The 13,060-nt window shown below is 34.1% G+C and overlaps 1 protein-coding gene across 6 annotated transcripts in view; it reads right to left on the minus strand.

Annotated features, from left to right (window-relative positions):
- AKAP7 (A-kinase anchoring protein 7) overlaps positions 1 to 13,060 on the minus strand; it is an 85,578-nt gene that overhangs the window by 37,298 nt on the left and 35,220 nt on the right. For 5 of the 6 annotated variants that reach the window (XR_006165608.1, XR_006165607.1, XM_042795984.1 and 2 more), the window contains exon 7: positions 12,341 to 12,485. Coding sequence is in view for 4 of the 6 variants with exons in the window: in XM_042795984.1 (XP_042651918.1) it covers positions 12,341 to 12,485 (145 nt within the window). In the remaining 2 variants the exon portion in view is untranslated. Of the gene's footprint in view, positions 1 to 10,967; positions 11,090 to 12,340; positions 12,486 to 13,060 lie in introns of those variants that run through there. The other variant, XM_042795986.1, reaches the window with a different exon arrangement.

The raw sequence follows: 13,060 nt of genomic DNA on the forward strand, positions 1-13,060 counted from the left end.
ATACTACTTACCCAAGAGACTCAAACATTAACAGAACATAATTACAGATTTAAAATATAAATAAACACATTTTCAAATAAACTCAATAAGTTATTCTGTAGGGCATTATGTGTAAGAATATTGACAACAGTTAATCTGAATGTTATGTATACCAGGAAGAAATAAAAAGTATAGCAAGAACAAGTAAAGAAAAGTTTGTGTGTTATAATTTTCTATCAGATCTCTATAAAAAGATGTAGAATTGATATCTACTTAATCTGAAAGTTCTCCTACAAATACGTGGAGTCAAAAGCAAGCCTAACAGCTAGGAGTGCTTTACTGGAAGGTTCTTAAAAAAAAACAGCCAGCACTACACCTAGAAGTATTCCTTGAATCTTCATCTAGAAACACGATTATTATTTTTCAATCTCAGTTTTTAAGTTTTCTAACTACAAGGGATGTATATGCTGGAGTTTATTCTATTTGTACAAAAAATATATCATTTTGAAAAAAATATTATCATTCTTAAAAAGGAATTCAAGAATTGGGAGCTTTGACTGAGATACCTATATTAAGCAAGTACAACATAAGTAACTGAGTGGGCATTCCTACATATTTCTTTACTCCAAGGACACAGTGATATTTATAAAGGTCAAAAAAAAAAAAAAGAGGAATGTGATTCTGCATTTGCTGTCAGAACAAGGAAAGGATACAATATCTACTAAGTGAAATAACAAACTCTTTCTACCTCCCTCAATGTATTGAAAAATATTTCTTAACAAAATATACTCACATATAAACAGGCTTTCAAAGAAGTAAAATGGTTTCCTTTGTTTGCTCTGGATTCTGTTTATTTCCATAAAATTCCTGTGTACTGTATAAACTACAACTGTGTTTCCCTCACAGAGAAGGGAAAAAGACATTTGTTTTTATCCTTAGCAATGATAATTATGTTTTGGAGATAGGAGAAATCACTGGTTACACCTCCAGCATCTGCTCTTGCTGTTTTATACTAATTGATAAAATAGGATTTATCTATTTTAATTACACTGCTAAACATGAACTTTTTGAGTGTTAATGAAGCTTTTATATAAGAATGCAAAAGATAGAGTAGCTTGAAAAATAAGCCCACATACAAAAGATAACAACATGTAACAATCAAAAAAGATGCTCCTTTAAATGGACATTCATGAACATGTCAGTGTATCAGACTCTCCGAACTGTTTCCAAAGAAAAGGAACATTTCAATGAATCATGTACTAACAATACATGAGAAAACGAACATCTGGGCTGTCCTCAGTCCAGAGCCTATCATGGGGAATCTACTGTGCAATTACAGATTTAGGTTTACCTTGAAATATATGTTTGTTATAGAAAGAATTGTACTGTATTATTTTAAACTCCCTTTGGAGAAACAGTATGCCTTCAAGTATTTTGTGTTCTTCAAAATTAAGAAAAGATGTCCACAAGAATATAAATAACCAATAAGTACATTCAAACCAATCCAGGTAATGAATTATGAAGAAAGATGAACCAGATGTTCTATATATTTCTGAAAAGAAAAAATATATATGAGAAGCTCTGATAACTGCAAGACAACTGAAAGATGTAAATGACTGAGGTAACAACTAATCTGGATTATGGATAGTAGGTGAGATATTTAGAGATTAGCATCTCTGCATCTTGGGTAATGTCAGGAAATGAAACTACAATGTAGAGAAAACAGAATTCACCAATAATAAAGATCACAAAGAATTCAACATATGTTTCTAAAAGAGTACATCCATAAGTAGATATATTTGCCATGTAAAATAATGATTGCTTTTACTTGCTTCCCTGTGAAAATAACATTTCTAACATTAAAGATACACTAGCAAGTCTCCTCTTCTGCCAAAGGCTGCATAACTTCCTAATGAAGAAATGCAAATTTTTAATATCCAATGTGTTTTGTGTTTTCAATATAATATATAGGAATGGGGAGGCAAACTATAGGGTTTGCCTCCATTTGAAAGAAAGATTAACAGTGGGAATTTTGAAGTAAGAGCTGTTTCTGAATAATTACATATATGAATGCTCTTATTTTGCAGTAAGAGTGCTTTGTTCCTGTTCAGCTTGACCCACTTTCCAAGTGTATTTAATTAGGAACAGTTTTATGTGTAAGAAAGCCTTCTGTTTGTTCTCTTGATTAAAGCAATAAAGTTCAGTATCCTGAGTTTCTGATTCAGAACACCTTAAACATTTAAAAAAAATAAACAAGCTATGGAAACAGTGCTTAGATATTAAAATGCAACTGTGGCATTTTCACTGTTTTCCTAAATAAGTTATTTCAAAGGTAAAAGGTTTTTTAAACAGTCTGCAGTCAGCAATTACTTTCTGCTGTAATCCGTAGGCTGTGGATGGTTACTTAGAATTCTTTAAGACAAATCTGCTCTTTGCAAAACAACAAGTTACAGCAGATGTTTTTAAAAGTATATGCCAAAGAGTCAACTGTAGTTCAGCACTTCAGAAATCAAGCTATTTACCTGAAGTAAAACCATGCAGTCTAGAGAGGACAACAGGAGCTCACTCTTCCCATATTCATAGCTGACCCAAATCCAGGTGAACAGAATTTGTGGTGCCAGCTCAAGCTATTGAGCTCAGCACTGTGCCAACCACACGCACCCAGATACCTGCTCAGAATGCAAGTGATGTGAATCCACACTGACTCAGAAAATACATTGTAGACATGTTCAGAAACTTAAAAAAATTGGAAGCCTAACTTCAGGTGTCTGTAAGTATGTCTAATAAGTATGAGTATGTATATATGTTTGACCTGGGCCTGGTACCATAGCTTTGGCCATGCAGAAATTAGTACATGGCTAAGCACTATAGCATCAGCCTAGCACTTGAGAAGCAGGAAGGACAGCTCCATGAAGCACTGTCATCTTCCCCTGATCCCGAGTGCTCCTTGTCAGTTCCACAGCACAAGCGAGTGGGGTACCTTAACCACTAAAGTAGTATCAGACAGTTTATGTCATGAGTGGTTAACACATTTAATCTTGCAGTGGAACAGATGAGGCATGTTCACACAGCATGAAAGGCAGTGTAAAACAGTAATTTCTTACACATTGCTCAGCCATTTATCACTGGCTGTGAATGGCAAGGATTGGCACTGTTCTGCCTACAGTGGTTCTATTCTAACCCACGTCCCCTGGTAAATTTTCAGGCTGTGGGGCAGGGGGATCAAGCCCAATGTTGGACTATCCACAGATGGATGGCTGACAAATAAGGGCCCACATGCAGACTTAGACACACTTCACTAAGAAGAAATGAAAACTCTTCACCTGTGTAATAATGCAATATGGTTATGAACTATATGTTGCACCCTCCCAGAAAGTTCTCTATCCTGCATGAGTGATACCCTCCAACCGCTCATACCCAACAGATCTGTGTAACTGTCCTATAAACAGAAAGGTGGTTCAGATTTCCCTCCTGTCATTAAATCTTAATTCAGATCTTAAATGTTTGATTTTCATCTGAAAAACAGAAGATCACATACTATGCATTCAGCAGGTACTGCGATGGCTCTTTTTGTTGTGTTCAAGAACAGATTAAAACTTCAAATAATTTGGCAGGCTACAGTTAAAACAATAATGTAATGTTTTAGCTTGTGGTTGATGTAGTTTTACTCTTACATTCTACTGCCTCCACGAAAAACTGCATGTTGCTGCTTTCTAGGAAACAAGAAATGACACTATATGCCACATTAATAATGCTCCTTTAAAATCTGTCACATTTTACCTTGAAATTATTTCCACTGGAAAAGTACTTTTACAAATACTACGGGCTTCAAAATTATTTTATGGGCAGTCTAGAATAAGAAAACTACTAGAAGTTAAACTATCACCTGTTTCTATTCATTGCTGAGAACTGATCTGAAAGAGAAATGTAAACTGTGGTTTTAAGGAGAACAAGCCCTGTCCTCAACAACTACATTTTTATTTCAGTGTTTGTATTACCCCTGAAGTGCAGATCTCTATTTACATGCAACCATATCTTATTTTAGAATACCTCACAGGGATTAGGTAGGAAGCATAGTAGACTCTGTGTAACCATGCAGCACACTGGATAAGCTCTTCAGATCTTCTCTAACCATCAACAATTGAAAAATGGTGACATCTGAAGAATGGAAAACTGGTTATTCTTTCACTCCACATCCTTTGAACTACTGAAAAACACTTCTCACAGGAACTGCAGAAGAGTTTAATTCAATTATGGTAAATCAAACATATCTGCTGTTTGATGTTAAGACTATACAGTAAATACGTATCAACAAAAGCAACATCCTAGCTAGGAATATTTTAAGAATAAAAAGTAATTATCTTTTACTGATCTATTCAATTAAAGAATAGTACATATTTAATTTATTCCTCACCTCCTAGGTGGTCTGTTTACTTTTTGTAATTAACTTATCTTGAAATTAATGTTTTACATATTTTCAATGTATTTTTAATATATTAAATCTAGGACTAAATTAGGTGTTTGGACAGCAAAGTCTGCCTGAGGAAAACTGTCTTTAAAGCATAAATACTTAAGATACAAAAAAACCTGCTGGACATTATTATATTGTATTTTATAGCATACTATGTTATGTTGTGAAAAATCAATTCTGTCTTTTTTATATACTCAAATTTTTATATACTCAAATGATTCAGATTCTTATTGATGTCAAATATGCTTTTGTGCTTTCCTGTCAGATTTACTTCATCAGTTTTATCCCACTGTGTGCACCTATTTTTGAAAGTAATTTGTAGAAAATCTTATTTTCACTTATTTTCAACTACTGATAACAGCTCTGGTATGAAAACACTCTACCTCAAACACCTTTCTGTTGAAAAATAAAAGGACAATAGCCTTTTGAATAGAATTACATTATGCTATTTTTTAAAGAAAATTGCAAACGTTACCCTGTACAATAAAGCCAATACTACATACCTCATAATCCCATAATCACAAATCACAGAAGGTGATAAGAAGATCTTACCTACTTTCATAATTAGGAGATGAATGATTGAATTCTAAATATCACGTTCCTGTCTTTAAAGCTCCTTGTCACTTTGTAATGAAAAGTTTGTTACACATTTGCCAACATTAAATCTCAAAGTCAGGGACATTTGAATTTGCCCTCAAAACACTGAGATGTTATTCTGAAATTAAAATGTCTACTTTCAAAACATATTTACATTGGTTATTTCCCTCTCAATCACCTTGTTCTCCTCCTTATCCATACACAGAATGTATTACTATAGCTTTTAAGTTATAACTGGTATTACAAAAATTAATATAGAAATGCTATCTCATGAAAAATGGTATACTAATGGTCAATGTTTCAATAGCAGAAAATTACCAAATACAGAAGAAACTGCTCAATGTAGTGATATAAGATGACTGCTAGACCTAAAGAGAACATCCACCAAGTTTTAATGTAAGACTAGTGAAAAGGAATCAACAGGGGACCACTCTGTTCTCAGTAGCGAATGGAAAATATTTGATGTGTCTGAGAAACCACTGCATCACCATTTTCTAGTCACTAACCATAAAGAGCCTGGCTTCTAGGTTAATAACTAAAATGTGAGAGTTTCTCTGACATGTTTAAAAGAATAATTTTTGTAAGTCAATATTCTACCACATGACTCTGCTAAGAAATAGTGCTTTAGAGAAAGACTTTACTGATTAGCACACAATACCTGTTTCTTTTTATGTAGGCCAAGAGTTATTAAGCATGCTGCATGCACAAAATTGCAGCAGCTATGGATAAACTCAACACAAATAGTGAACTAAATACTAATTTGAATGTGAAGAAATAGCCCCTGGGAAGCTGCCCAAGACATTTTTATCCAAAAGCAGTATGACTGCCATATTATTAATTAAATTTTGGGAAGAGTGCCATAGATACGCAAGATCAGTTACAACCTAAAAGAGTGGAGAAAGTAGAAGTTAGCCTACAAATAGATTATCAAGGAAAGAAAAATTAAGAAATGAAAGGAAGAGACCTAGGGGTATTTTGAAATTAGAAAAAAAGAAGAAAGGAGGATAGGTAACAGATAAAATCAAAGAATGGTTCATTATTTTAGAAGTGAATCACTGTCATGCAAGTAAGAAGGAGAGTAGCAAAAGGAACCGACACACAGTATGTGTAATTTTGCAGGACGTAGAATCTGGACAACTAAACCAGCGTTTACTTGGTTACCATTGCTTTTCTCAATGTGAGAAAATGTTTAATTGATATATGTATAAAGTCAATCACATTTAGGTCAAACCATCCGTAGACTGAAGCAGGAGAGTATCTAAAGGAGACAAACGCCGGGCTTTCTCTTCATTTAAGGCAGTGCCACTTTAAAAAGATTACAGTCTTGATATTGCAGACTGTATTTGAATCCTCTTTGTCCTTGATGATGAAGGCAAAATACTACTGTATTTTTTGCTTGACACTGTAAGTGCATTTTTTAAAAACTGCAAACCAAGGGATGTTGATAATCTATCCAACTATCAGTTGTTTTCCAATTCTTTTATTTTCAGTTCTCTATTTCTTCTCAGCATTATTCCGAGTTCATAGAGTGACGTTATATCTATTTTCTGTTTTGGGTACTGATGAGTCTTTTCTTCTGTTCTTCTTTCTTCTGTAATTCTTTCTTCTTTGTGGGTATCCCCCAAACCTATTGCCGACAAACTTATTTTCAGTCTGGAGAGCTCTTACACGAGGTACCACCAGGAGCATCCTGTACTTTGTTTGAGACATGGGTGTTGAGCAGCTGCCTGGCTAACATTGTAAAGTGTAATGTGGAAGCATAAATTGCACCACTAAATCCTAACTCAAGGTTATTAAAATTTAAGTAACTAGAAAGTTACTTAAATGATTCAAATAGCCTAAGAGCAGCAATCTGCTAGAATAAGCTTTGTTTGCAACATATTCCATTCATAATGTTATCTCCCTCAGAAACATGAAGCTTGCAAATAGAAGGCATCTTTTTGTCATTTAGTTGAAAATTTGTATCTTTATATATATATATATATATATAAAATTAGCAAGTAAACTAATTAACAAATAGTAACAACTGTTCAAGTCCCATCTTTACTAATGTAGACACCTCTTAGATCATGCCTGTCTTGCACACACATTTTAGTAAGGGATGAATGACTTTCTGTGGGTCTCTCCCATTTCAGAGAGACTGCAGAAAGTACCTTGATGACAAGGTCAGACTGGACACCGAACTTTTACATACTTCCACTGAAATGTAAATTGACCCAATAATGTTGTGCTACTTTAAAAAGCATCTGTTTACTATTTGAGCAGCAAGAAGCATTACCTTTTACCATATTATTATGCTTTTATCCAGATAAAATAGATGTTTGTAGTTTGATATTCCAATTTCTATATACTGCTAGATTGCCAGAGTTAAGAGGAACTGTAATAGCACTTTAACTCCAACTTGGTACACATTCCAGATGTACAAGTTCTGGCTGCGCAGAAAGTAAGAGCAACCTGCTGGATGGTTTCCACCAAGAAACAGACTTGAAGTTTTTCTACCTCAGGGATAGCACAGGGGAAATCTGGTATATAAACTTCTCCTTACTAGCCACTCAGGATAATCTTATCACAGTTTACAGGCTGAATACAGCTTGGCATGTGATAACTTTCTTTAGTATGTATATAATGTCATTTAACATTATATTGCCATTAACAAATTTTCTTTGAAACAAGTCTATAAAAACCTTTAAGAATGGATCTTGAAAATATTTAAGTGAGATACTTAATGCTAAAGGCATATTTAACATAAGAAGATTTACATAATGATCCCTTTGATGGTCAGAGGGTCTACTGAACATCTTCACCATGATACAAATAACTGACCAACCACTCAGGTGAAGGAGTATATATTGAAAAGCTCAACTCATTACAACATCCACTGGTCTTCTTTGGGGTTTGAGGTGACATATAACAGTTGCCATGAGGTGGGTGGTCTGAAGAAGGACACTGTTGGCTTGCTGTTTCATTTGCTTTAAAGAATAAACTGAACTGTACTTTGAGGACGAAGCTTCAACATTATTGTCACTGTCATGTCAAATTTTAACTCCTGAATACATACTCTGTAGGGCTGGCATGCAGATGCAGAGAAATCTTCTGGTGCAGACATCTATAGGCTCTGCTGAAGATGGTGGATGCTGCTCTGTAACCTATTGTCAAAGCCCTGCTGTGCATGCTGATGCAGCTCAGCAGGTATTTCACCTTTACCTTTACTCATATCAATCCTTTATGCTTCCCATATTTTAAAACATGCTTTTACCGACCTGATATGTGTTGTAGCACTCATTAGCCATGGTTGTGTGCCATTCTTTGTTGTGTATGGATTTCTGTTTCTAATATTAGTTCTGATCCCTTTTTAGATCTTTTCATCTTATCAGATGTATAACACTCAAGTCTGGCCCAAACTCTAGGTAACAAAAAATAAATACTGTTTTTGTATATTCTGTGCGCTTTAAGGGAAGAAAATAACTGCTTGAGTACACGTACACATATAAAGAACTAGAGCTGGATACAGTGTTTTGTCTGTATTAAGTAATTTTCAAATTTCACTATTTCTGATGTATTAATAGAACTGCATTAACTCCCTCCTGTGTTTATTTTAATGTCCTAGCTACCTATAGTTACTAAAAACTCTACTCAAATCACATTTTAAAACATTTTAAAATTACTTTTCCAAAATTCATTAAAATATAGTTTCTTCTCTGAAATTAAAAAATAAGTCATTTAAACGCTGTTCCAACAGAGCTGTTTTCCTTCTCCTATTGGCTTTAGATAAGTATATATTAACATGTACAAAACCAGAAAATTAAATGCATGTATTTGGGCAAGATGCATCTATGTCCATATAGGATTGAGAAAAGTAAGGATAATAATACTACACTTTCTTAATGTGGTATCAGTGAAGCACATGCAATCAAACACTATGGCTACAGAAAACCAGATGTAAACTCATGTAAAAATAATTCAGAGGAGAATTCTTTTCGTATTGTGAAAATGACAATTCCCGTAAATTCTTTATGCATTGTCACACCAGGATTGAGTTAAAGCCAAACAAGCATCTGGTTCTTGCTTTGAATACCAGTTGATTGACTGCTGTTATAAACTGTTTAATGGGACTCATATTCAAAAGACACTTGAAACACTGACTGTCTCGTTTTAGCATTCTGAGATTTCAGTAACAAGACTAGTTCTAGAAAAAAGACTTAAACAAATGGTTTGAAAAAACGTTGTCTATATCTACCACATATATTACTAAGCAGCTTTTATTTGTAATAAGTTATTTACCAAACTCCATAATCAGATATATATTAAAAAATATTCTGAATTATATTTGTGAATAGTGGATCCTCAATTTCACACAAATGAAAAATTGTATGCTGTATTAAATAATCTTGTAATTTCTCTTTCTCTAATCATTTGGATGCATATAAATAATATTTGAATGTACAAACATGTACAGAAGACATTAAATATAGTTACATACACAGATATAAGACATTCATAACACAAGGTAATAAATATGAAAATATATTGTGATAGATAGGTAGATAGATATGTATAAATATATCTCACTTCTGGATTTTGCAATAGTGTTGTCACTAATTTAAATAGACACCCTACACTTTTTTCCTCTCTACTGCTTTTGATTTGTTTTGTAACAGTGTACCTATGCTAAATAAAGGTGGCCTTAAGTGCAAACAAAAACATTAACAGCAATTATCATTTTCAAAGTGCCTGACATGTTTAAAGTATTGTGTAAGTATTTAATCATAAGTCTTCAAAAAAGTCCTCAAGACTGGTGAGCACTTCCACCAGCAATGCTGCAGCACAGGGAAGCAAGTTACCACAAGGCAGAAACCAAGTCATCACCAAAGCCCTACACGGAGTCCTGGAACCAGCACTAATTTTGAATAGCAGTATTTATGTAAAGCTAGTCCAAACAACAGGAATTTAGAAGTAGTACTAACTGTTCATGAACACCCTTTGTCTCCAACACAGTGTAAGCTTTATAGTACGAAGAATGAAACAATCCAGAGCTTGAAAAGCAGCTGAAAAACAGCAGATGAGGCATCAGGTATAACCTGCCTATTAACCAGGTATAGTTTTTACCATTATGAAAAAAACAATATGTGCTTAGGAAAAATGGAGTATAATGTATTATTCACGTGTATTCCTGTCAATTTGATATCCTGCCTTTGAAAGTTAGATCTATCCATCAAAATTAGCTCAACTAGAAGAGCTGCCTGGATCTGAAGTTTTCCTTTTATTTTATGCTCATCATACCTTTAAAGGTTTTGCAGGATTTGAGGATGGACATGGTACCTTCATAAAGTCTTCATATTCTTGAGATTTCTTAGTCCTTAACAATGTACCTTCATAACAAACACAAGTTTTCATATTTTCAAAATTTCTTAGTTCTTAAGGATGTATCTTCATAAAAAATAGAAGTTTTCATCTTTTTGAGTTTCCTTAATAGTTAAGCACGAAGACAAGGCTTTCCTTTAAAACTGTCCACGTGAAAAAAGATTCTAGTGAAGAAGTTTCTATTCAGTTAGTTGGGATGGCAGCAGTCTTGGAAGATTTCCCTGATGTTGGGGAATGTTCTGTTCTTTTTTTCTGAGGATATGATCATTCCTTCATGATGAATATTTTCATTACTAAGGCTAGTATGCTTTGGGGTGGGAAATGTTAGATCCACTAAATAATTTGCTTGTTGGAATGATTTCTGGTCAAAGTTTTTTGTTTTATACGTCTGCTTCTTAACAGAAATCTGGAAAGCATTGCAAGGTACATGAGAACAAATTAACCATTGCCTTTAAGTAAGCATTTTATTGTTGAAGCTCCTTGTAAAATATTTTTCACATTTCTTTCCTATTATTAGAGGATCCATAAAGGAACAGATGTTCTCTTTTCCTCAGGTAGGTCAAAGTTAAGACTTTGCTTTATTAAGATTTATGAAGACTGTCCATATTCTTGTAGAGATGGAACTATTGCTCACTGACAACATGCCAAATAGAGTTTTGCTCTATTTCTAAGTTTCTATTTCTAAAGAAAAAAGACAAAGTTAAGTCTTCACATGAACTTTTAGTAAGAATTTCAATATCCCATGTCTTCTAACACCACTACATTCAATCTTTGACATGATTGCAGCAAAAAAAATAAAAACCCCCAAAACATAAAAACCAAGCTGTACCAGTACAAAGAAGAAAAAATATAAACTGACCTCCAAAGACCATGACCTGTTCCGTGCTATAAACCTGTCTTTTGAGACTCAACTCTAATATGATGTATATAAAGAATCAGCCTAGTTAGGACAGGTGAAAAAAGCAATTAATAGAAAAAACTTTGCCATTTGCTGTATTACTACTTGACCATATTCCCATGACATCTGATTTCTTAAAGATTCGCAGGTGCAGGAATTGTAATTTTAAAGATATTCCCAACACATCACAGAATACATTCCCAGATTTAAAGAGGTGACTGAATTTAAGAAAAAATTCTCAACATTCTCCAGTTATTCCACTTGGAGTGTTTTAACTCATCTTCTTAATATGACTAATAGCCCCAGGATCTACTATCAGCTTTTAATCTATCAGACCTAACCATCACAAAGAAGTTTATTGTACAAACCATTATCTCTTAGTGTCTCAGTCCACAGACCTTCCATGTACGCCAAATGAAGTTCCAGATATACACTACTTGTGGCAGAAATGAGAAGACAAGCCTAGAATACTAATCATAGGATCTGAAGTTTCTGTTCAGGTAAAGCAGGAGGACACAACTGTGATTTCTAGCATTATAATGATCTAGGCAAGGTGTCCATACAATGTTTAAAGTCTTCATGGTATTCTCAACAGTAACTATGAAATCTGTTATACCACTGGAATTTTCTCTCTACATGAATATAGTCAAACTAAAGTCACATCTCTGCCAAGCCAGAGACATTTCACTTAGCTTTAATCATCTATAATTACCACGTCTAATCTAACTTAGTCACACAGGCTGTCTTTATAGTCAACAAAGAGATGAGCAGCTCCGGAGCGATACATCTCACCTATCTGAAACAGTCATTTTAGGATGAGAAATGGAACTGGATTCTGGGGACACGTACTTGAACATAAACTTCAGTTGTCACCAAGAAGCACTGCACAGTGTTCCTGAAGAGACAGGGTTGAAGGACAGACTCCTTGGATATTTTTACAAGAATTGCCTACCATACCCTCCAGAAAAAAAGGATTTTATGGCATATAACTTGTAGACACAGTTGATATAAGAGGGAAATGAAGATGTACTTACCAAAAACAATAGAGGACTCACAGTAGTAGTAACCACTAGGTTGCTTTTTTTTCAACATGGAGCAAAGATCTAGGCGACGCAGGATTTCATCTCCAAAATAATGGCTTTTAAAATCTTCATACAGGCTTGAGTCAATTTTTTTCACCTTTAAATAGCAACATAAAATTTAATTAGGCGTTCTACTAGAAGACTGAATTTTCATATTTAATTCCTATAGTTTTCATTTTAACCAGAGGCTATAGTTAGGATGAAAAACTACTTCAAGGTGCAAAAAGAATACTGAAACAATAATGTGCCAAATCTTCTGTTTTAGTTAAGCACTGTCTGCTGTAGAACTTAAACAAGGAAATAAAAGTGTCATTACACCTCCTTTCTACCCCTCCCTCTCCAGTCCTGTAAGAAACAAACTGACATACACAATGGTACAACTGCTTTAACCTCTAAGGATCTGCAACAGTCTTCATGGAACATGTAACTGGAGATTATTCTTGCTGTCATCACTGGGCATGCTACCACAAGGAAGAATCTCTAACGTTTGTCAAGGGCAGTTTTCTGTGTCTTTATCATCAAAGAGGAAGATGTGGTTGTATTTAACTAGCACTAGACCTTTTTTCTCAGTAAATTTAAAAACTTACAGTGATTTATAATATCAGTATCATTATGTAGTTTTGCATAAATGAAGTGGAACATAAATACTCTATTAGGCTGTTTTCAGAAAAT

The sequence above is a fragment of the Tyto alba genome, unplaced genomic scaffold (assembly GCF_018691265.1).
Source record: "Tyto alba isolate M040663 unplaced genomic scaffold, T.alba_DEE_v4.0 Super-Scaffold_22, whole genome shotgun sequence".
Classification (NCBI taxonomy): Eukaryota; Metazoa; Chordata; class Aves; order Strigiformes; family Tytonidae; genus Tyto; species Tyto alba.